At 43.1% G+C, this 26,592-nt stretch overlaps 1 protein-coding gene across 1 annotated transcript in view; it reads left to right on the top strand.

Moving 5' to 3' along the window:
• CFAP74 (cilia and flagella associated protein 74) overlaps positions 1–26,592 on the top strand; it is a gene marked incomplete in the record, with an annotated part of 325,669 nt that overhangs the window by 223,122 nt on the left and 75,955 nt on the right. The window contains 6 exon segments of the mRNA XM_073602977.1: positions 2,685–2,818; positions 4,669–4,945; positions 5,732–5,875; positions 9,551–9,690; positions 18,491–18,625; positions 19,436–19,545. Of these exon segments, the coding sequence (XP_073459078.1) occupies positions 2,685–2,818; positions 4,669–4,945; positions 5,732–5,875; positions 9,551–9,690; positions 18,491–18,625; positions 19,436–19,545 (940 nt within the window).

Here is a 26,592-nt window from a genome sequence, read left to right as displayed (position 1 = left end):
AGCCATACGGCGATGGTACGGGCAGAAGCCGATTGGCCCTTCCTGAATCCGTGTGGGATGATTAGAAGGTTCTCGGATTTCCTGAATGGCTTGGTTATTGAGAGATACTGCAAAACGTTACCCCTGACATCCAGGGGGTGAGGAACGCCCTGATCCGTGACTAGAGCTGGGAGGTCAATTTCCTGGTTAAAATGAAATGAAGATGAGACCTTTGGAATAAATCTATCTGAAGGCTTCAGGGTTAGTCTGTCTGGGTAGACCAGGAGATACGGTTCTTTGATTAGCAAGGCTTGCATTTTTGAGACCCTCTTCGCTGATGTGATGGCGATTAGAAACGATACCTTTAGTGTCAGGTCCCAAAGGGAGATGTCTTCAAGTGGAAAGAATGGTTCCCTGGATAAGACATCTAGGACGGTTGAGAGATCCCATGTCGGGAACGAAGGCTTTCTGGGGGGCCTTAGTTTTAGACAGGCTCTTTGGAATTGAACCACCAGAGGATTAAGCGCCCACTTAACTCCTGTCAACACGGAGATGGCAGAAACTTGTACTTTTAAGGTGCTGGACCTAAGGCCTTTGTCCAGACCTGACTGGAGGAACTCGAGCACTTGCACTACTGATGGGGAAGAAGGGTCCCAACCTTGTTCCTGGGCAAAGGAAGTGAACTTTTCCCAGATTCTTTCATAGGTATTATTTGTGGTAAACTTTCTAGCCTGGAGCAGGGTATCGACTACCCTCTGAGAGCAGCCCTGGTCTAGAAATCTAGACCTTTCAACCTCCAGGCCGTTAGGTGTAACCTCTCCGGACTCGGATGGAGTAGCTGGCCCTGAGTTAGTAGATCTGCTGTCACTGGGAGTGGAAGTGGATCCGCTGTGTTCAGCTGTAGGAGGGTGGTGAACCAAGGCCTCCGAGGCCAGAAGGGAATCACAGCCAGAACTAGAGCCGCTGAATGCTTGAGCCTCAGAAGAAACTTGGCTATAAGAGGAGTTGGTGGAAAAATGTAGACTAGACGGAAGTTCCAGGGGTACTGGAGACAATCTGTTCCCTCCGCTGAGGGGAAGGGGGTCCTTGACAGGAACCTCTGACATTTCTTGTTCACTGGCGTTGCTGTGAGGTCTATGTCCGGATGACCCCATGTCTGGCATATGAGGGCAAATGCTTGGGGGCTCAGACACCACTCGTTGTTGGAAACGAATGTTCTGCTGAGTGGATCTGCCAGAAGGTTCTGGACACCCGGAATATAGGTCGCCCTCAGATCCCGAAGGTTCAGTTGAGCCCACCGCATTACTAGGCCAACCTCCTGCATCATGGAGATGCTTCTGGTACCCCCCTGCCTGTTGGTGTAGGCTACAGCCACTTGGTTGTCCATCTTTAAGAGAACTTGCTTCCCTCTCAGAAGGGTGCTGAATGCCAAGAGGGCTTGGAAGGCTGCCTTCATCTCTAGGACATTCGAGACCATCACACTATTAAAGCACATTCAATGACCATCAATGTACTGTACAATACTTGGTCACCCAAATCCAGAATTGTAGCAAGAAAAAAGTCCAATCCTGAAACTGACTCCTGCCAGAACGAAAAAAAAAAAACACATTTATAAGGCTACTTCCACACTGAGGCAGTTTTCAGGCGTTGTAGCGCTAAAAATAGCGCCTGTAAAGTGCCTGCAAAACTTCCTCTCGTGCATCCCTAGTGTGAAAGCCCAAGTGCTTTCACACTGCGGCGGTGCGCTTGTGGTACAGGAAAAAACTTCCTGCAAGCAGCATCTTTGGGGCGTTGTACACTGCCTCTGCCCATTGGAATGAATAGGCAGCGCATCCGAAGCACCTGAAAAGCACTTCAGAAGTTTTAACCCTTTCTTTGGGAGCTAGCGGGGGTTAAAAGCACCCTACTATTGGCCGAAAAGCGCCGCTTAAACAAGCGGTGCTTTACCGCGGATGCAGCGTGTAAGCAGCCTAACAGAACAAAATGCCCTTAATGATGACCTACACTAGAATAAAGATATCCAATATCATAAATAGCAGATCTTCACTAGATACCTAGTAAAACACATTAACAGTAAGGCACTTATCAAAAAAAAATAAGAAAAAGAGTGGAAAAAAACAAAAGTTCAGTAATGTCTAGCAGCTCTAAGGACTTTCTCTCATTATCATCCAGATTTTAGTGATTGGTTTTAGATCTACTTTAAAGAGGAAGTAAAGTCTTCCTCTTTAACTGTACCTACAGGTAAGCCTATAGGTATAGCCTATAGGCTTACCTGTAGGTACTGTAAATATCTCCTAAACTTGCACCGTTTAGGAGATATTTACTATATACGCTACCGCCGACATCCTTGGTGTATGCGCACTGAAGAACCCGGCCCGCTCGCGCCGTTTCTTCAGGGCTCGTGCCGTGACCCGCCAATCACAGTCCCAGAGCCCATGAACCCGGAAGTAACTCCAGGAAAGATGTCAGCCCTGTCATCAGTGTGCGGGCGCCGTTTCAGGGCATCGTTCTAAGGTGAGTATTTCATAATGAGCTAGTATGCAATGCATACTAGCTCATTATGCCTTTGTCTTGCAGGTCCTTTTGGGGGGGGGGGGTTTTGGAGGTTTACAACCTCATTAAGTTAGGTGCAGAAATATATGCCTTGTTTGTGACTAAATATATAGCTCTCATGTCTAACTAGCAATTTGACTTTTGAATTACAGTACGTAGACATTCAACCCAATGATGGTTTTGGAACTCTGCTTCCCTTGGAGACAATAACACTGGATATCATATTCGGAGCCCCAAAAGCTGAAGAATACAGCTTTGACTTGACATGCAAATCGGCTATCAATAGGTGAGAAAGGATTGTTTTCCTGACCATTAATTGTAGAATAGACAATAAAAGTTCTGATCTTACCAATGAGCTTGATCTTTATTGTGTTTCCCTCATGGTGTCAGAAAGTAGAGTGAACTAAACTGCAACAAGGAGGTTGATTGATTTATGACCAAAAATAAAAATAGCACTAGCCTGGAGCTGTTGCCCTTAGTGACCAGTTATGCTTTGCCTTTCATTTTTTGGAAAAAAAATGAGGCTGGGTTCACACTATCTTCCCATGCGGCTCCCAGGAGGGGTCCTGTGCGTCCCCGTTCACTATTTCAGGTCCGATTTTCAGCTCATATTTTTGGCTGAATTCGGACCTGAAACGGACCAAAAGACACACTGGCCCCCTGTGCAAATTTGCACTGGAGCCACAGCGCAGATTTGTGAACCGGCTCCATGGAGAACAAGTCAAAATCTCCTTCTATTGCCAATTGGATGTGGGGAACCCGCATCCAATTAGCAATAGTGTGAGCCCAGCCTTAAACATTTTGACTGGTTGCTATAGCAATAGATTCAACTAATTTCCTTACCTCTAGTATTCATGAATCAGACCCATTGAGGTTGATTTACTCAATGCAAATAGGCTATTCAATTTGCAGGGAAATTTCCCCCAGAGCTTGGAGAATGTGGTGAAATGTATTTTGCAAACGATAACCAATCATATGTAAGGAAAATAAAAAGTAGCATTTTTGCTTGCACATGATTGGATGATGGATGTCAGCAGTGCTTTACCTCATTAACTGAGCTCTGGGAAAACGTTTGTTTGCAAAATGTAACTTCCCTTACAAAGTGAACAGAATCTAATGTTCTCTAATAAATCAACCCTCATCCCAAAATATTATAGGACATTTCAAATAAAAAAGTGCATCACTTCATAATATGGAAATAGACTTTGTTCCTATCTTTTCAATAGAAGATAACAATGGTAAAATGTATATCTAAATTGATGTTCCATAAGTCACTCTTTACCTGCTCTATTCTTCTACAAGTTTAAATCTCTGTCTCAAAATGATTATGTCCATAAGGTTACAACTATACACTTAGTCTTATTGAAGACACGATTATTGCTTTGCTATGTGACAGTGGCGGCCCGTGCATGGGCGCCGCACCCCCCTATCCATGTGTCCGGCCCCCTGATCTACATACAGGGATGCCGGATGCATGGATTCCAATGGGGGGGGTGCATTTTTTAAGCATGTAATTAGAGCCAGAGGCTCTAATAGGCTTTAAAAAAGGGTGTAACGATAACGAAAGAATATTCGTTATCGCCTCACTAATCCTCCTCCCGGCCAATCAGGAAGCCTGTTCCGAGACCCGTCACCTGATTGGCTGAAAGGACAGGCGATCCTATTTGAGGAGGAGAGAAGAGACGCACGGTGGAAGCCATTGTGATCTAAGAGAGGACATAGGTGCCGCTGCTTGACCCACAGCTTGCCGCTCGTCACCCGCTGCTTGACCCGCAGCCCACCACCAAGATGGGGTAAGTGCCAGGCAGACAGTGAGTGGGCGGACGGGGGGAGTATTGGTGGGATTGCTGGTTAAGTGCTGTTGGCCGCTTGGGGGAGGGGTGCTGGTTATATGTCGCTTGCGGCCCGAGGGGGGGGGGGTTGCTGGTTGGTTATTTGCCGCCCCCCCGCCAAAAAAAACACCTGCCGCCACTGCTATGTGACCCACACTCTGTTCTTAATATTGTTGTCTCTCTACTATTGAAAAAAACAACATTTAAACTTAAACCCAATCAGGACTGTTCTTTTTAATGTTTGTGGACATTATTATTCACATGCACCATTGTTTTTTCATTTACTTGACTTCTGTTCACTTAGACAATTTAAGGTCTCTTGTAAAGCCATTGGGGTCCATCCGCCTCTGGAACTGTCTCATTCCTTGGTCCAATTTCCGGGGACAGCCTTAAATGATGTTTCAATTGCCACTTTGTATGTCATCAATTCCCACATTAGCTGCAATGAATTCACTCATCCTGTACCAAGGATTGGCAAAGGAGAGATTGCACCTGTTGGACCTACATCATTTCAATTTATGGTACCTGATGATTCAGCTGTCACTATATCACCGTCGGTTGGCTCTGTTTTTCCAGGCAAGGTGAGGTGAAATTAAAATTTAAGGTAAAATGTGTTCAATGTAATATATGCCAAAAGTAAAGATTATTATGTAAAAGTATTATTTTTTTGGTTTGGTTAGAGTGAGGAATATCCACTTTCATGTTTTCTTTACAGACTGTGTCCCGAATGGTGAAATTTACATTCTATATTGGTTCTGGTAACCATTTTCTTCTGTATAGAAAGTGAAGGGAAATAAAACATTTTACATACAGTTTAACTTATAATAGTATTTCACAGATCTCTGCATTGCATCACATATGATAGATTTTCTTAAGTGTGACTATCTAATGTCATTCATGATATTTCACGTTTAGGCGAGCACTGATTAATCAATCACCAACTCCATGTCAACTATTCAAAACACAGGAAACATTTTTGGGTGGATTTGCCTTTTATCTGTAGACGCATGGGCATGTGCAGTTTCCCTGTGCAAGCACGTGTTCAGAATTTAAAGCCCAATAGATTTATTAATCAAATGAGCCAAAGAGTGAAATTGAATTTTGTGATGAACTTAAGTAGGATATACTGTGGATCAAGGTTCAAAGTTATGTAGAACTGTCTTTGCCAGGATTACTAGTTTTTCTCTCTGATCCGGACCTTTCTTCCATTTTCTGTGTAACATTGTGTTCTGGATCTGGCATGCTTATTTTGCTTATTCTTAGACTGTGCAGAGAATGATTATTTGGAGATGACTCTTTTCCTTACATGCTCAAAATTTTTTTGAGGCATTAGACATACAAGCCAGTTCTTATTGTTTCTCTTTCAGAGGTGCCTAATCCAAGTTTCTTTTAAACCAACCCTTCATGATAAGGAGATCAGGGAGGAAGCAATAAGTATGCTGCATAGGGCAGTGGAAACCAGAGCACGTCTTCATAAAGAAGCCCAAACGGCAGTGGAGAATGAAGACCAGGTATGGCAAATCCTATATACTCAGTGAGGCTGTTGGTGCTCATGACCAGGGGTCTCCAATCTTTCCAAACAAAGGGCCAGTTTATTGTCCTTGAGACTTTAGGTGGGTCTGATTTTGCCCAGTGGGAGTAGAAAATGGCCTGATGTCAGTGGATATAACCAATGTCCCATCATTGTTAATCATGGTAGGAATAGTGCCCCATTGTTGGTATCAATCAGAGGAATAGAGCCCCGTCGCTGGTTTCTGTGGGAGAAAGAGCCCAAACATTACTGCAAATTTAAGGAAATAGTGATTCATATCGGTGGGAGGAATAGTGCCCCATCGTTGGTGTCAATGGAAGGAATAGTGATTTTTATGAATGGCAGAAATAGTGCCCCAAGGGCTGGATAATGGCAAGCAAAGGGCTACATTCGGCCGTTGGGCAGCAGTTTGGAGATTACTGCTCATGACCATAGCAACTGATCTGATTTCTTGCTTTTTCCCTGTGGAGGTTAAAGAGTGAAAACACAAATTTATTTGATTGCCTTGGGTATTGGAGCAGTTATTTCCTTACTTCCAGATAACCCTTGCTTCTGGAACTACAGCCCAGCCCAAAATCTAATTAGAGCTTCATTTTATTAAGCTGATAATTTGATCACAGTTAGCAGGATTTAACTCTGGGGTGTGGTTTATTATAGAAATCAGGGAGGTGGCCCTAGTTCTCAAAGCACACATGACTGGGCACACTTCTAACATGTTCAACGCAAAAGTGCAATAGTCTGATCTTCATGAACAAAAATGATTGCCTTTGAAAAATTTAGACTGTTGGGATCTCAGTCATATACATAACAAAAACAGATATTTGCCCTGGGACTTTGTAGAGGTGAACACTGTGCTACCAACATATGTAAAAAAGTAACTTTATTAAGTATATAAAGGTTGTCGTACATAGTTTACATCTATAGAATAGGTAGGCTACATAACATGGTGTGAACAGATCTGTTGCAAAGATCCATGTAATTTGATACACACCATCTAAAACTTGACACGTTTCGCAAGTCAATGCTCGGTTTCTTCAGGAGTAAGTACATGAGCAGTGTATCAATAGGCAATACCAAGGTGTATGCATTAGGGCACACTGGACAGAGGATCCACAGACCGTCTAGGCTCTGAGGAAGGGGGTGCACCCCTGAAACGTTAGCTGTTTAGCCGTTTGGGGTACCATCATCTACCTCTCGTCATCAAGCAGCAAGGGATATAGCTGCTGCTGTTAAGAGAAGCCTGATTTTCATGCTCGCTTATGAGTAGTACCTTTGTTTTTATACTTTTAATAAACTCATTTTATGGTAATGCACTAGGTCGGAGCGCCCCCTTCTCTTTTCATTTTTTCTTTAGTTGCACGAACACCCATTGTTCCGAAGAGGGCTGCAAGACCTTTTGCTTTATATTGAAGAATGATCCACACCATCTGCATCTAGCAAAACACCGGAGCGCAGGAGATTTTTGTTCAATACCAAGATGTAGCAGGCTATTTTTCCAAACAATGGCAACTTTCTCTGGCTCCTTCACTGCACATTTGGAGGTCATTCCCTTATACTGTTTTCCATGACTATGGACATTGAGAAACCCCAGGGGACACCTATTTTTTATCCTAATTCCAGCCATCCTCCAGTTGACACCCGGAGGGGCCCTGCTTGATCCACTCTCTCACCCCCTGTGCTATGCTCGTGCCGCTGCCATTGTTTCAGAAACCAGCCTGCTGCACCTTGGTATTGCCTATTGATACACTGCTAATGTACTTACTCCTGAAGAAGCGAGCATTGACTCACGAAATGCGTCAAGATATAGATGTGTATCAAATTACATGGATCTTATGGATCTTATACATTATGTATCCTACCTATTACCAACTGTTTTTATTTATTGATGTAAACTATGTATGATTACCTTTATATGCTTAATAAAGTTACTTTTTTACATATGTTGGCCTCACAGTGTTCTCTACAAAGTCCCAGGGCAAATATCTGTTTTTGTTATGATTTATTTAGGGCTGGAGGTGTATCATTGGTAGCACTAGACCTATTCTTTGCTCAGTCATATACATAAGGCATAATTCACAAATATTGCAGGAGGGGAGACCGCAAAGACCTCATCAACCTGCTGCTCTCTTATTTTCTATTAATAGGCTCAGGGAAGAGAGGTAACTAAGCCATTTCCTATATCCCCATGACATATAATAAGGTAGGATACTCATATAGCGTGCATACCTGAGAGAGAGTTGATTATTGTGTATGATCAGTGTATTCTGGAGAAGGGGGGAGTTCCCACTCTCAGAATGCAAAAACACAGCGTGGTAATTCTGACTTTTTCTTTGTTTTTTTGTTCAACTGACTGAATGATAAGAAACTGTCCATGTATACTGTGCTTAAAGTGGAACTTCAGTCAGAAAATAAAGTCCCGCTAGATCTCTTCAGACTAGCCCCTTTTGCAGGCATAGCTATGTAAAACATTAAAAATAAGTGCCTATACTTTTTAAAATCCAGTAATACACTGTCTCACCTTGCTCTATACCTGCTCTATACATGCTCAGGTGCTCTACATTTTTAGGCACTGCTGAGTTTGTAGAGGCTGATCTGCTGACAGCCTTTAAGCGGAATCAAACCTTCCTATCCTTTACAGCCACAGAAGCTGCTTCTCTTTGAACTGCCACTGCCATGGTGCTGCACCTATGATCAGTTATGACACCAGCCATTTGATAGTTTGACAGTTTGGGTGAGGACACAATCAAATCAAACTGTTTTTTGAAACTGGTAAATTGATGGGTTTAGTTTCTGCTTCATGATTTACAGCTGGGGCTTTGGGCTTCAGCGAAATGGCCTCCAGCAAGAACAAACAGGAGCAATGCTGGAGGCAATTTACAGCACACACTATTTTGGTAGCATACCATTATTTTTTATCAAGTTGTTATGGGTAAAGTTCCACTTTAAATCAGACAGTCCCTCCTCTGCTTGGATAGAGGAAGTAAGTGTATCCCTCCGTTTAGCCTTTTAGCAGTGTTTGTAATATTATCTCTCCTGTTACTCAGGTCATTACAAACTTCAGCTGATATGAGCTTACAGAAAGCTAGTGCTTTTGACTAGAGCTGATGGCTGCAAGTGGTAAAAATGATTTTTCATATTAACCTGGAAAAAGACGATGTCCGGACCCCTCCTCCTCCCCCTCTTAGCCGCTTAGTTTTCTGGGACACACACAGGTCACCATTCAGAAAGTGTAGCGCGACTCCCACATACGCAGTAGGAAACTGGCTATGAAGCTGGAAGGCTTCATTGCCGGTTACCCTTACTTAAGATGCCCGGTGCCTACACCGAAGCCGACTGCTGGATCCCTTACACAACTTTACTTTTTTTTTTTAGACTGGAGCTCTTCGATAAAGTTCAAAACTTCATATATGTTATATCGCAAACATTTTTTTTTTCCCTTGAAATTCAGAGCAGAGAATTAACTAGACAATTAAACATCATGATAATGCAGCCTTAAAGCTGGGGAATATTGAGAATATTAACAGTGATTTTATATACAGTATACAGTTTATCTCTATCTAAGCTATATATCTATGATGGTTTTTTTTTTTTTTCTGTTTTTATACAAATGTGAGATATTCTGACATATATTCAAATGAATGTGTCACTGTTGCAGAGCAAAAAAGAAAAGAGAAATGTATCTTCAAAGAAGGACAAACGAAAGCAGCTGGTATCTCCTAAGCAAGTTCAGAAATCCCTCAAAGCAGCAGACACTCTTATTCCAGAGATACCCAAGATAGAAGATATAAAAGAAGAGTAAGCACACAGCAGTCTTTATATTCTATTCAATGCCTACACTAACAAACTAATACTTAAGAGAGCTAAAAAATATTGTTTTTTTTTTGCTGCTGCTGCTTCTTTAAACTTATTTTTTTTTCCAACTTTTTTTCATCTTTCTTGAGTCCAGAGAGAAGTGTGCTATGAAGCCAAAGCTGCTGCCCAGCTTGGGCTGTGTGTGGGTAGTGGGGATGGGTGTAAAGTACAAACTTCACCTTTTTTGGGAGGCAGTTAGAGGCTAAGAGGTCCAGATTATCTGTCTGGGTGGTGGAGGAAGAGGATTCCTGAGGGGCTAGCCTGTTCTTTCTTGTAGAGTTCATGGGTTTGCCATCCTCATTGCTCATCTCCAGGATGTCTGTACTGATATCTGCATGATTCTGTTTCACCTGTAGGGGTAAATAGTATTTCCTTGCTCTTTAAGGCATCAGTGGCCACCTGGGACATTTTCAGCTGCCAGTCCCCATACATTAGATGAGCCTCCAGACTGTGGGCTTTGCTTATCAGGGCCTTGCAGATTCGCTTGGCCTCCTTGGTTTGATGCAATAACAGTTGGAGCTAATTTCTGATCCACTCATACTCCTTCTTGAGCTCCTCATTCTCCCTATGCAAATACTCCTGCTTTTGGGTGATGGCCTGTAGCTTGTCACTCAGTTCCTGTTTCTGCTGTTTCTTGGCATCATAGTAACAAAATAACATTTGCACAGCCAGAATATGGGCATATTTACTTTCCTCAGCTAATTTGTCAGACCACCCCTATGTCAGACCATATGGGGAACCACTGGCACCCCTTATTCCTCCTAGGTAAAGTAGACATCTGAGTCCTGTAATATTTATATATTATTTCAAAGCGAATTCCACGCTGGACCATAATATGGACATTAGCAGTCTGTAAACAGTAGATATTCAGAGCTATGAATACTTATCACAAACTGTACCTGGGACGTGGTAATGAACGTGGTGACCACCCCTCAGACGCTTAATTGGTCAATGGCCTCTGTCAACATCCCCTTTGATTCCCCCCCCAAAAAAAGGAATGCCAGGACAGTTTGACAGTTCTCATGTACCAGCAAATCAGGAACATCTGTCAAGTTTGAGAACCGATAATACTTGGCTCATTGACTGAACTAGAATCCAAACTAGAGGATCTCGAAAACAGATCTAGATGCAACGATGTACAAAATATTGGCATTCCTGAGAGTATTAGTTTTTTTCATTAATAACACTGATGTTAGTTACTCTGCAAAAACTTCTTGTCTTTCCTAAAGAGAATCTCCATGTTTGGCATTGGATTTTCCCTCCTAGAAACGACTTAAAGATTTAAGGTGTAATTGCTAAATTTTTGGTCTACAATGAAAAAGCTTAACTTTCTACAAAAATTCAAAAAGCAGAACCTATAAAACTTGAAGATAGTCGGATTCTAACTGTTTTGGATTTCTCATATACAATGTCTCAGCAAAGGAGAGCATTTTCTATGCTTTGCACTGACCTTGTATGTGCCAATATAACATTTTCACTCAATCTCAATCTCGTGTATAAAACTGCGCTTTAGGACAGGCCTATATGGCAAAAGAGCTCAGGTTGCTGCCCACCTTGCACAGAGTACCCACGTTGGGTGCCCTGCTAATCTTACATAAAATATCAAAAAGTGGGTATAGTTGGCACTACCTCGAGAACCTAAATGTTAGGTATGTACAGGAATAAACCTTGTATATTGATTAAATTATTACACTCTTGCACATCATCATAGCAATAGGCATCCTAAAATCCCTTCCCCCTAGAGTAGTTTGATGTGGGGATAAGATAAGCTATATAGGTGTGTCCACACTAATATAATAGCTAGTTACGTGCAATGTTAGGACCAATTACACTATATGTATCAATATGCACTATAACGGTTAAATACAGGCAACCACAAAATAGAGAAACCTGAAGGCTATATCTCAATTAGTGCAATTTTCAAAAAAACCATGTACTTCATACATCCCCATACATAAACATCTGCATAAACCGCACGGATGGTATGCATCAAGGGGTGGAAGTTGCTCAGAAATCACTGCTAATATTACATATATTACACCTGGATCAGACTGCATTAATCACAAGCCATATATGCACCAATTTTGAAAAGGAAATCGCATAACGCATTGCAGTGCATGATTTAGGACCTGCAGCAGTTACATCTCAATAGAGTATAATAGTCCCATATAAAATCTCTGTCAGGTCAGGAACTCCCAGGGGTGACTTAGGTGCAGAAAAAGTTGCCTGGTGACTTTTGTGCTCCCCCTTCTGGTTGCCTACTCACCAGCTCCCGGAACCCCTGCAGGGGTAGTACGCCTGTAGTATTTATGGATGGAACTCTCCACTTTCTGCTTTCTGCGATGGATGCCTCTGGTATATCCTGATTGGTGGAGGTATTGTGATACCCTCGTGCATCAAAAAATAAAAAGAGCTTCCATAGCGTGATAAAGTAAAAAAGCTTTATTTTCCTTAAAAAACATGTATTAGACAAAAACGATCCCAAAAACGTATGTACTCCTACCCAGTTTGTCGCTGGGATAGGATGACAACAGTTCCCGACAGATACAGCAAGTTTAAAAAAATCAGTTTAAAAAAGTCACTATATCCAGGGCATAAGTCGAGATGGGGGGTAAGACAGCTGGAGGCTGAGACTGCGTTCTACCCTCTCGTGTGCCCGGAGGTGACGTAAAGAGCGTGGTTCCGTCGTGCGTGCATCGTCACATGACGTCCTCAGCGACGGTACCACACTCCTGCGTGTTGTGAAATTTATGGAGACAGAGCGTCCATGTTAATCCTGCCCCTCGGGATACGAGCAATTGTTTGCATATATATCTCCTAGGGAGCCACTAGTCAAATATTTAGTCCACAAGATAAATTCCCATCAGCCCACAATAGAAATCTATGTGCCGAGTGTGTATCTCCATTTGGACGAAAGGATATTAAAATAAAAAATCATGGAAGCGCTCTTCACTAATTTATAAAAAAGAGAAATACTCATATACAATGTATGCAATTAGGGGAGCTACCCCTACTGGTCAACAGGTGAAACAACATATATCTCAGCCAGACATTATTCCCAATGTCCTAAGGAATAAAAAATGTGATACATCTGGATATAGTTAAAATTTGACATACATTAAAATTAAACACATATATTAAATAAAGCATAATATACAATTGTATGACTAAAAATAAACTCCAAAATAGAAGATGACATATTAATACCAGCAACATTAAGGTGTCCGTGGACACCTTTCAATAGTACATAGATACCAAGATATTAAAGGTATATTAATGTAGATATATTATTACCTATATAATGGGGTACATCTGGCCCTGATGAGAAGGCATCAGGAGCCTAAAGAATAGAGGGGGGGGGGGGAGTGTTGTAACGTCTGGATTACATTATTCCTCATATTCTAACTAGCCAGATCTCCCATTGCCCCATATTATTACTGCCATGCAGGAAAAATAAGTAAATATATATAGGTCCATACGTGGTGGGTATCTATTTGTACAGACCACCATATATGGACCTCTGACCTCTAAAATTAAACCAAAAATATAAATCACACATATCCCTACATAAGGTCCATTCCAATGGGTACCCTAGATAATGAGAAATATACTTAATTGTAGGAATCACCAATCTGTGTAGTGATAGGATTTCCAACATTAAATCCTATTTGTGCTCTTACTATACGTGAAGTGTCTATATATATGTGTGTGGGTGAGGTGAGGGCTACTACATGTGCCTATTGTAAGGTATTACACCTCGCTATTATAAAAAATAGTGAAAGTAAATTAAATTAAATTAAACTTATAGGTATATAATACCCTCTGTGGTATAGGGTGTGTATCAGTGATACATCCAAATGCATCAGATTACCCATTAAAAAGGCCTCAAAGGCTTATATAGATATATGACATGTAACCTGTGTAGTGTGAATATAAAATGTGCTATATGCGTCAGAATTAGAGAACGGAAGGATTGCAGTGGTTAAGGTTAATTTTATATTTGTGTATATACAGAGGTCCATATATGGTGGTCTTTACAATTAGATACCCACCACGTATGGACCTATATATATTTACTTTTTTTTCCTGCATGGCAGTAATCATATGGGGCAATGGGAGATCTGGCTAGTTAGAATATGAGGAATAATGTAATCCAGACGTTACAACACCCCCCCCCCCCCTATTCGTTAGGATCCTGATGCCTTCTCATCAGGGCCAGATGTACCCCATTATATAGGTAATAATATATCTACATTAATATACCTTTAATATCTTGGTATCTATGTGCTATTGAAAGGTGTCCACAGACACCTTAATGTTGCTGGTATTAATATGTCATCTTCTATTTTGGAGTTTATTTTTAGTCATACAATTGTATATTATGCTTTATTTAATATATGTGTTTAATTTTAATCTATGTCAATTTTAACTATATCCAGGTGTATCACATTTTTTATTCCTTACGACATTGGGAATAATGTCTGGCTGAGATATATGTTGTTTCACCTGTTGACCAGTAGGGGTAGCTCCCCTAATTGCATACATTGTATATGAGTATTTCTCTTTTTTATAACTTAGTGAAGAGCGCTTCCATGATTTTTTATTTTAATATCCTTTCGTCCAAATGGAGATACACACTCGGCACATAGATTTCTATTTTGGGCTGATGGGAAATTATCTTGTGGACTAAATATTTGACTAGTGGCTCCCTAGGAGATATATATGCAAACAATTGCTCGTATCCCGAGGGGCGGGACTAACATTGACGCTCTGTCTCCATAAATTTCACAACACGCAGGAGTGTGGTACCGTCGCTGAGGATGTCATGTGACGATGCGCGCACGACGGACCCACGCTCTTTACGGCACACGAGAGGGTGGAACGCAGTCTCAGCCTCCAGCTGTCTTACCCCCCATCTCGACTTATGCCCTGGATATAGTGACTTTTTTAAACTGATTTTTTTAAACTTGCTGTATCTGTCGGGAACTGTTGTCATCCTATCCCAGCGACAAACTGGGTAGGAGTACATACATTTTTGGGATCGTTTTTGTCTAATACATGTTTTTTAAGGAAAATAAAGCTTTTTTACTTTATCACGCTATGGAAGCTCTTTTTTATTTTTTGATGCACGGGGGTATTACAATACCTCCACCAATCAGGATATACCAGAGGCATCCATCGCAGAAAGTGGAGAGTTCCATCCATAAATACTACAGGCGTACTACCCCTGCAGGGGTTCCGGGAGCTGGTGAGTAGGCAACCAGAAGGGGGAGCACAAAAGTCACCAGGCAGCTTTTTCTGCACCTAAGTCACCCCTGGGAGTTCCTGACCCGACATAGAGATTTTATATGGGACTATTATACTCTATTGAGATGTAACTGCTGCAGGTCCTAAATCATGCACTGCAATGCGTTATGCGATTTCCTTTTCAAAATTGGTGCATATATGGCTTGTGATTAATGCAGTCTGATCCAGGTGTAATATATGTAATATTAGCAGTGATTTCTGAGCAACTTCCACCCCTTGATGCATACCATCCGTGCGGTTTATGCAGATGTTTATGTATGGGGATGTATGAAGTGCATGGTATGTTTGAAAATTGCACTAATTGAGATATAGCCTTCAGGTTTCTCTATTTTGTGGTTGCCTGTATTTAACTGTTATAGTGCATATTGATACATATAGTGTAATTGGTCCTAACATTGCACATATCTAGCTATTATATTAGTGTGGACACACCTTTATAGCTTATCTTATCCCCACATCAAACTACTCTATGGGGAAGGGATTTTAGGATGCCTATTGCTATGATGATGTGCAAGAGTGTAATAATTTAATCAATATACAAGGTTTATTCCTGAACATACCTAACATTTAGGTTCTCGAGGTAGCGCCAACTATACCCACTTTTTGATATTTTGTGTATAACATTTTCACTATCCTATCCCTCTATTGTATGTCTTTTACATTTATGGTCCTAATAAAAGCAAGTCAGTTTTTTGGATGGGTCTAAAAAAACATATTTCCTTCATAAATGAACCAATATAAGTTGGTGGAGCTTCAATGACCTAATGAATTTTACCTTGGATAGATCTCCTGTCTCACATTTTTCTTCCCATACATCATCAAGCTTAGCTCATTGGGCTTTTAATTTTTGTCTTTCAGATATTTGGAGAATTCAGCATACTGTAGAAAAGGGTTTTATATTTTATTCCCATTCCCACTCTATGTTCTTTCTTATCAACCACATTTTTGTCTCAAAGCACTAAAGGCGACCATTAGCAGAAATCAAAAGGCAATCCAAAATTTGCAGTTATTATGGTTACATGACGTGAAGAGAAATCCCTCAAACGGGACCCTGTTTTTGGTGAACTATGAAGGGATTTCCCATCAGTTTGGAGAGATTTCCTCTAACTTTCTGCTGTGTCTCTGGTACAGAGATCCTGAAGATACAGATAATAAAACAAATGTTTTAACCATTTCCTACTCCATTCAAAACTAAAACAAAGGCCTAGCTTTAGATCAGGGGTAGGCAACCCCCTGGCACTGGTGCCGCAAGCGGCACTCGAAGCCTCCTTTGCCAGGTTTCGACTCCCTCCCCATCAGCAGAGCAGCGCAGGGAAGTGTCAGTGAGACACTAATGCATTCCAATTTCAGAATTCCCCACACCTGCACTGTGGGAAGGCACTGTGCCCCCACACATTGTAAAAGATGGGAAACTTTGTTTGGTTCTCTAACGATCATCAGCTTTTGTGACGGAGAAGAGATTGGGTGCAGTTCTGCTAAGGGGGGGGTGGTCCCTGTTTCCAGAAGAAGGGGGACTGTCATTGGCCACTGCTAAAGCCAAATCACAGTCCTGCTAGCCCCACCCATGATCTGAAAGATGATGACTCACTTGGTCGCCACTACCAATCTTAGGAAGAAGGGATTTCACTGTGATTTAGAAAACCCCAATCAGGTGACAGTTTGTGGAATTACTGTTGTTTCTGGGACCTTTGTTGAAATATTTCCTGAACCTTGCATCACTGATTACTGAACCCCTGCACTCTGTGTCCCTTTAAGCCACAGCCAGTGTTCAGCGCCATGAAAATCACACCCAATCACTTTTTCTCAGCTGCGGGGGCCCAACTTATGATCCTGCACACAGGCCCCCTGCTTTCAGAAATTACTCCTGACCTGAGCTCATCATTGCACATCCATTCCAGATGCTTGTATGACATCACATACAAGCACATGAGCTGGATGTGAGAGGTGGATCAGCAGGATGATTGTGCCAGAACAGGTAGATGTGTCTCATCTCTGCTCCCTTTCACCACTTTGCATATCACATATATCATAGATGGGAAGAGGGTACAGAGGTGGAGCAGATGAGCATGAGGGTACAGCGGTGGTGAAAATGAGCAGGAGGGGTTCAGAGGTGGGACAGAGGAGCAGGAGCGTACAATGGTGGGGCAGATGTGCAGGGAGGTACAGTGGTGGAAGAGATGAGAAGGGGCTTCAGCAGTGGGACAGAAGAGCAGGGGGGTACAGTGATGGGGCAGATGAGCAGGGGGATTCAGTATTGGGCCAGATGAGAAGGAGGTTCAGTGGTGAGACAGAAAAGCGGGGGGGGGGGGGGGGTAGAACAGTGGGGCAGATATGAAAGGATCTGTATTAGGGGGACAGATGACCAGGGGGGACAGAGGTAGGATGGGTGAGAAGGTGATTCAGTAGTGAGACAGAAGAGCCTGGGAATAGGTCAGTGGAGCAGATGTGCAGGGAGGTACAGTGGTGGTACAGAAGAGCAAGGGGATACAGTGGTGGGGAAGATGTGCAGGAGATACAGTAGTGGGAGGGATGAGAAGGGGGTTCAGCGGTGGGACAGAAAAGCAGAGGTAGGGTTCAGTGTTGGGCCAGATGAGAAGGGGGTTACAGTGGTAGGTAAGATGAGCAGGGGGGTTCAGTGTTGGGGCAGATGAGAAGGAGGTTCAGCGGTGAGACGGAAGAGCAGGGGGGTACAGCGGTGGGGCAGATGTGAAAGGAGGTGCATTGGTGGAACAGATGAGCAGGGGTTACAGTGGTTGGGCAGAAGAGCAGGGGGTACAGAGGTGGGGCAGATGTACAGGGCGGTACAGTGGTGGGGAAGATGAGAAAGGGGGTTACAGTTATGGGGCAGATGAGCAGATAAGTTCAGTGTTAGAACAGATGAGAAGATGGTTCAGTGGTGAGATGGAAGAACATGGGGGTACGGTGTGGAGCAGATGTGCAGGGAGGTACAGTGGTGGGGCAGATGATAAAGGGGGTTACAGTGATGGGACAGAAGAGCAGGGGGTTACAGTGGTGGGGCAGATGTGCAGGGGGTACAGTGATCTGAGGTGTGAAGATGCATGAATTGGGGCTGATCTGAAGTGTGGAGTTGCAGGAATTGGGGCTGATCTGAGGCGTGAGAGCAGGACATTAATTTCTCACTACTGCTCAAGTAGTTTACAGCATTTACTTTATAAAAAATCATTTTTGTGATTTTGAAAGTGTGAAGTTGACATTTTTTTGTTATAAAATGGGCACTCTCAATTTCTTTGAAAATATTTTACGGCACACTGTGCTCAAAAGGTTGCCTACCCCTGCTTTAGATATACTTAAATTGTTGATAATTCACAACATACTGGGTGATCATTTTACCCCTTAAAACGGTTGACTATGCAGAATTGCAAATAAGGTTAATATATGCCTCCTGACTTTTTTTTTTTGCTGTTGATATTTGCAGCTCTAATGAATACACAGCTGCCAGACTGTCCATCTACAGAAGGTTTATGGGCACATTTGACAAATATGTTATACCTTGCTGCATTGCTAGTTGTGACATTGGTAAACTGAAAGAAGATGAAAACCTTAACTTCAGGTATGAACATAACTCATGAATGTGGCCTCTAGTGTTTGTCACTTTATACATACGGTATCTGCTTTGACCAAACATAAAATTATTAATATTGGTTGACAGCTGCAGCTACATACCTAAACTGGGCAACAAAGGCACATTGAGTTCCTCTTATTTTTATGCATATTTTCACAGCACTAGACCAGATTGTGGCACCTGTTAAAGTAAATGTAAACCCAATCACTAATATCTTATATAAACTTTAAAGTGGAACTGAATTGAAAGCATGAAGATTTACTATGTTATAAGGAACATTTGGAAATCCCAATTTTGCCTAAACAAAACCCTAAAAAAAATAGCATTGCTTTGATTTCCTAAAAAAATAGCAGAGCAGTTCCTGGCGTGTGAGGGGGTGGGGGCTGCCTATGCACTCCTGCACCAAAACCCTAATGATTGTATATGTGTATATCTGCAATGTGAGATCTAAGGCACTGCTGCCTCCAACTGTTAATTACGTGAGATTTGGAGTGGGTTCTGTTTATGGCTGTAATGTGCAATTCTCTGGCATTGTTACCCTTTTACATGATCTTCCGATGGAGACTTCAACTGGGCAATCACCATGAAAACAAAAAAAAGGTATCTCTTATAGCATTTCAGTGTATTTATGTGGCATTGTCTGCACCAAGCCTAGAAAGTTATAAACTTTGTAGGATTAAGAGGTGTGGCAAACTCTGTTAACCATGAAAACATCACCACCTCAACAATCTATAGTTTGTGTTTTTATATTTTGGATGCATAAACCCTTTAACAATACCTTTAAATGTCTTTCCACAGCCCATATAACACCCTGTACCTCGAGCTGCACTGCCCTGCCATTGCACCTCCTCTGATTGTCACTTCTGAAAATGGACGCCATCTCATCAATTTTGGAGCTGCTGCAATAGGTACTCAATCACTTGAATGAGGCAGATCCCAGTTAATGGCCATGCACTTTCCTCCACTTCATTATAAAATGACCAGAATAGCTTCATTTAACATTACTATCAACATTTTATTGATAGCTACTGGCTCTTTTTAGCAAGTAAGCTCCTAACAAGCCAGACATTGTAAATGTATATAAATTGCACTATGGCTGTGTCTCTCCTTCTGTATCAAGAGTAGAAAGGAGGGGATGATGTATTTATTTGATATGCAGTGTTTCTGCCATAGATTACCATGTTTAATGGATTTCCAAATTAAGAGCTACAAGCATAACTTCGAACAGCTCAATTACATTTTATGGTAGCGTGCCTTAGCTTTAGTAGAAAAGATTTTGCATTAAGCAGGACTGATATTTTTCCTATGTTGTTGTTTGTAATATACTATCTCCTGTAATTCTGTCTTACTTTTCCCCAAAACATCATATTTTACACCTCCTAGAACAGCACAGAAACTGTAAATGTCACTTTATTATTATAATTCACAAATACTATATACTGCATGGTACTTTGTATGTCTTTATTTGGATAAAGAGTTGGCCTGTACATGTCTTCATTTAACTTCATTTAACTTAACACATAATTTAATTTACCCACTAGATCCAGTGACGTACCAAGGGGGGGGGGGGTTGCCCCGGGTGCCACACATAGGTGGGGGGGAGGTGTCAGGCAGCTAGCAAGGCCAGGACAAGGCAGGGCAGGTGCAGGGGGTGCTCTGTGGCTGTGCCTGCTCTCTATATGCATGTGAGTTGGCAGCTTCTGCTGAACTGATCTGCTGATCTGAGTTCACACAGGCTCTTTACTGCCACCTCTGGCTGCTTCCTGTATGTGCACTCCTCGTGTGTGCTGCCTGTACTGGATTGTGGACTGCAGCTCCTCTTGTTTTTCACAGTTATGTGGAAACAAGACCTGGGACTAGGAAGACCACCTTTACAAGTGGGGGGCTGTGAGTACAAGTGAAGGGAGGAGGCTGTTTGTGTACAGGATTGGGGCCAGAGCTGTATGTGTGTTTACAGATGTGTGTGTGTGAGGGCCTGACATATATTCAGATGAGAGTGGGGGGAGCTGAGTGTGTACAGGTGTGAGGGGGGCAGCTGAGTGTGTACAGGTGTGAGGGGGGCAGCTGAGTATGTACAGGTGTGAGGGGGGAGCTGAGTGTGTACAGGTGTGAGGGGGGCAGCTGAGTGTGTACAGGTGTGAGGGGGGCAGCTGAGTATGTACAGGTGTGAGGAGGGAGCTGAGTGTGTACAGGTGTGAGGGGGCAGCAGATCAGTGTGTACAGGTGTGAGAAGGGAGCTGAAATATGTACAGGTGTGAGGAGGGACCCGAGTGTGTACAGGTGTGTGGGGGGGCAGCTGAGTGTGTGCAGGTGTGAGGGGGTCTGAGTGTCTATAGGTGTGAGAGGGGGGCTGAGTGTGTACAGGTGTAAGGGGCGCTGAATGTCTACAGGTGTGAGGGGGGCTGAGTGTCTACAGGTGTGAGGAGGGGACTGAGTTTTTACAGGTGTGTGGGTGGGGCTGAGTGCATACAGGTGTAAGGAGGGCTGAGTGTCTACAGGTGTGAGGAGGGGGCTGAGTGTGTACAGGTATGAGGGGGCTGAGTGCATACAGGTGTTAGGAGGCTGAGTGCGTCCAGGTATGAGGGGGACTGAGTGCGTACAGTTTTGAGGGGGGCTCGGTGCGAACAGATGTAAGAAAGGGGCTGCATGCATACAGGTGTTAGGAGGCTGAGTGCGTACAGGCATGAGGGGGGCTGAGTGCATACAGGTGTGAGGAGGGCTGAGTGCATACAGGTATGAGGGGGGCTGAGAGCGTACAGTTTTGAGGGGGGCTCGGTGCTAACAGGTGTAAGAAAGGGGCTGCATGCATACAGGTATGAGGGGGGCTTAGTGCATAGAGCTGTGACGAAGGGCTGAGTGTGTACATGTATGAAGGGGGCTTAGTGCGTACAGGTGTGTGAGGGGAGCTGAGTGCATACAGGTGTGACGAAGGGGCTGAGGTTGTACAGGTATAAAGGGGGCCTAGTGTGTACGGGGGTGAGGGGGGCTGAGTGCGTACAGGTATGGGAAATTGGTAGTACGGCCAGTGGGTGGGCCCTGGGGAATGTTGGTGGTCAGGCTTGGGGGGCACAGGCCTAAAGCTGTGTTAGGGGCCCCAAAATTTCTGATGGCTGCCCTGACTGGGGGTGTCTAACTTAGCGGACAAGACCAGCGTCACATTACAGACATTCCGAGTCCTGTCACACTGCACCACCACAATTATCTCAATAAAGCTATTTGGAAAGCAAAAAAAACCCTTTAGCCGTGCGCCCCCCCCCCCCCCCCCCCATAGTGATTAGGTGACGTATTGCAGATATGTTTATACTGAAATATGTGGGAGGGGGAGAGCCGGATTTGAGGGTGATTCCAATGAAAAAGAACAGACTAACAGGAGGAGCGGCGTGTACCGTGCTGGAGGAGGGGGGGAGCACCGGCCAGGTGAATAACCACAGAGCCTGACACTGCATGGTAAGTGTGAGAATACTGAGGGTGTTATGGGGGAATATAGAGGATGGGGTGGATTATTGAAGATGGGGGTGCAGAGAATACCGGGTGCGGGACAGAGTAACTGTGTCTTCTCCTAAGCTACCTTTACTCACTGCACCACCTCCACCTCTGTCACTGCTGGTGACAATACCCAGTTCTTCCAGGTATGATGGACCATGTGACGGTGCTCGGGTTTAGCAGCCAGTCATATTTCCTGTACGCTGTCACATGATCAGTGAAGGGGGGGGGGGGTGCCAAATGCTCTAGGTACGCCCCTGACTAGATCTCAGGTGGTAAGATTTTTCAAGTAAAAAACAGGGTTCATGACTCCTCCTAATGGTCTTGGGTGGTTGAAGGCCTTAGGAACAAAGGTAAAGCTATTAGTGGTTAGTTATATTCAATGGGGCTTGTCCAACTATGTCAGAAACCTAACATTACTTCTTTGCAACTCCTCAAATCCTCATACTGATGCAGGCAGAGAAAACACTCTACTTGCTTGCTTCCTGTGATGCATTTTTCTCCCTACTGGGTTTAATCCCAGAGTCGGATTAAACGAAAATGACTAAACTTTTTAGGACATTTCCATAAACCACTCCGATAATCTTCTATAGGTTACAATTTACATCATTTTTATAAAATTCATTAATATTGAACTAATCCTTGATTATTTCACCATATTCATGCAGATTTGTCCTGTTCTAAATATTCCTTAAATCTATATGTATGGAGTTCATATTGTAGTATTGTACTGGATTTTTGTATTCCAAAATGCATTAGAGGAAACCAGTATATGGTGTGTCCTTTCTGCTTGCTTCAACAAAGTTTATTTAGAGGTTGCAGAGGAATGGTACATGGCCCTTCAAGTTTGTGTTATATGCGTATGTGGGAGGAGACAGTGCCCAGATAGGGATCTGCACCCTTGTGTGAAATTTCATGGACCATTATTGGGATGTGAATTGATACTATGGGATAGCGTTGTTTAGGACTTGTTTGGTAATGTTGATGACGATACACTTCTCGTCTAAATAGCTTCCTCAGTTTTAATGATTGGTAACATAAAACAGTTCCAATGAGAAAGAAGCTGGGCGGCTTTGAAACTCATTGCCATGCCCACACCCAACCACAGCCTGTGACGTCTCCACCCTGCAGCTGCAGCAAGTGTGTGTGGGAGGATGTCCCATTAACCCTGTGTGGTCTGGAATTTGCTTCACTTGGTCTCCTATTATTTTATGGACATTAATGAACTCTAATTAATAGGGCGCACTAGTTTTATATATACTTTGCTAAAGTTACCAGCTTTTATTATTTACTCTTCTTATCTGTCACGAGTTGCGCCATGCATAGCTAGAGAACTGACCACAGCGTGTTCTCCTGCTTAGTGTGGTCAGTTTTTAATAGGAAAGCAGAGGGACTGGCAGGAACACCAGGGATTTCAAATAAAGGAAGCAATACAAAGAGAACAGGATACTTTCTAATGCAAGTACATGGCACAGATCAGGAATATGAAGTGTTGGGGTAACAAACACTAAATACCTTTAGCATTACAGAACAAATCTTCAGTAGTTGAATGTGACTGACTGAGAACCTTCACAGATTTGGAAACACAGATCTTAGAGCATTATGACAGGTGGATCCAACTGATCAGTGGCAGCCCGTCCGTATGGGGTGCAGGGGTGCCGCCCCCCTAATCCATGCGTCTGGCCCCTAACCAGAGCACAGTTTGTGCGACCGACCTACCTACAGACCGCCGGGGGGTGCGACCGACTGACCTACCAATCGACCATGCGGGATGGTGGAGGGCGGCCACCCCACCCAAAAAATGGAGCACCAGTCGCCACTGCAACTGTTTAAGTCCCTAAGACATTCAAAAAAAGGCCAGTAGGTAACACTAGAGATCACTTACAGCAGTAATCGTAAATCTATACTGAACTAAAAGCGGATTTATTTCCATGAATCAATACACTTGATTATAATAATAGCTGGGTGTCTCTTAGCAACATCCTTCCCATAGGTGTGTGCACAGGGTGTGTGCACACCTTAATTACCCCATGTTGTGCAAATTCCCCCTACAGCGTGGGCTCCCCCCCCCCCCCCCCCCGCAGTAAATATAAAATAATATTGTAAAAGATCATTTTTAAAAAAAATTGTAAAAAGTAATGCAAAAATTAAATACAAATAAAAAAAACAATGACACTGTCCTCTGCACAACTGCAAAGTCCACTGCTCTACTGACTTACACCATCCACTGTCCTGTTGACACCAATCTCTGCCCTACTGACATGCTCACTGCTCTCCTGACGCCATCCATGTTTAATACATTTTAAAATGTTTGTTTTACATTTATTTATAAAAGTGTGTGTGTCTGTGTACAGTCTATACATATATATATATATATATACACAGTATCTCACAAAAGTGAGTACACCCCTCACATTTTTGTAAATATTTTATGATATCTTTTCATGTGACAACACTGAAGAAATGATACTTTACCACAAGGTAAATTAGTGCGTGTACAGCTTGTATAACATTGTACATTTGCTGTCCCCTCAAAATAACTCGACACACAGCCATTAATGTCTAAACCGCTGGCAACAAAAGTGAGTACACCCCTAAGTGAAAATGTCCAAATTGGGCCCAAAATGTCAATATTTTGTGTGGCCACCATTATTTTCCAGCACTGCCTTAACCCTCTTGGGCATGGAGTTCACCAGAACTTCACAGGTTGCCACTGGAGTCCTCTTCCACTCCTCCATGACGACATCACTGAGCTGGTGGATGTTAGAGACCTTGTACTCCTCCACCTTCCGTTTAGGATGCCCCACAGATGCTCAACAGTGTTTAGGTCTGGAGACATGCTTGGCCAGTCTATCACCTTTACCCCCACTTCTTTAGCAAAGCAGTGGTCATCTTGGAGGTGTGTTTGGGGTCTTTATCATGTTGGAATACTGCCCTGTGGCCCAGTCTCTGAAGGGAGGGGATCATGTTCTGCTTCACTATGTCACAGTACATGTTGGCATTCATGGTTCTGTCAATAAACTGTAGCTCCCCAGTGCTGGCAGCACTCATGCAGCCCCAGACCATGACACTCCCACCACCATGCTTGACTGTAGGCAAGATACACTTGGCTTTGTACTCCTCACCTGGTTGCTGCCACACACACTTAACACCATCTGAACCAAATAAGTTTATCTTGGTCTCATCAGACCACAGGACATGGTTCCAGTAATCCATGTCCTTAGTCTGCTTGTCTTCAGCACACTGTTTGCAGGCTTTCTTGTGCATCATTTTTAGCTGCTTGCCGACCAGCCGCCGCGTGAATCGCCATCATGTTACGTTGGTAACATAGACGGCCACTAGGGGGCACGTGCGCACTCCCTCTGCTCGCCCACAGAGTCAATGCAAGTGCTAGGCGGTCGCAATCATCGCTGGGCTCCCGCAATCGCTCGGAGCACACCGAGAACCGGGATCTGTGTGTGTAAACACAGTTTCCGGTTCTCTGAGGGAACAGAGTACAGAGTATGAACAGCGATCTGTCATCTCCCCTGCACAGTCCCATCCCCCCTTCAGACACACATGAGGACACACTTAACCCCTCCACTGCCCCCTAGTGGTTAACCCCTTCACTGCCAGTGACATTTTTACAGTGATCAATGCAATTTTATAGCACTGATCGCTGTAAAAATGCCAGTGCTCCCAAAAATGTGTCAAAATTGTCTGACGTATCCGCCATAATGTCGCAGTCCTGATAAAAATCGCAGATCGCCGCCATTACTAGTAAAAAAAAAACATTAATAATAAAAAAGCCATAAAACTATCCCCTATTTTGTAGAAGCTATAACTTTTGCGCAAACCAATCAGTATATACTTATTGCAATTTTTTTTTTTTTTACCAAAAATATGTAGAAGAATACATATCGGCCTAAACTGAAGAAAAAAAATGTTTTTATATATTTTTGGGGGATATTTATTATAGCAAAAAGTAAAAAATATTGCATTTTTTTCAAAACTGTCGCTGTTTTTTTGTTTATAGTGCAAAAAATAAAAACCGCAGAGGTGATCAAATACCACCAAAAGAAAGCTCTATTTGTGGGAAAAAATGACATAAATTTTGTTTGGGTGCAACGCCGCATGACCGCGCAATTGTCAGTTAAAGCGACACAGTGCCGAATCACAAAAAGTGCTCTGGTCAGGAAGGGGGTAAAATCTTCCGGGGCTGAAGCGGTTAGAAGAGGCTTCCTTCTGGGATGACAGCCATGCAGACCAATTTGATGCAGTGTGCAGCAAATGGTGTGAGCACTGACAGGCTGACCCCCCACCCCTTCAAACACTGCAGCAATACTGGCAGCACTCATATGTCTATTTCCCAAAATCTACCTCTAGATATGATGCTGAGCACGTGCACCCAACTTCTGTGGTCGACCATGGCGAGGCCTGTTTTGAGTGCAATCTGTCCTGTTAAACTGCTGTATGGTCTTGACCACCGTGCT

This window comes from Aquarana catesbeiana, linkage group LG10 (assembly GCF_042186555.1).
Source record: "Aquarana catesbeiana isolate 2022-GZ linkage group LG10, ASM4218655v1, whole genome shotgun sequence".
Taxonomy (NCBI): domain Eukaryota; kingdom Metazoa; phylum Chordata; class Amphibia; order Anura; family Ranidae; genus Aquarana; species Aquarana catesbeiana.
The sequence above is the reverse complement of the archived record's forward strand: the minus strand, read 5'-3'. Positions and strand labels throughout refer to the sequence as shown.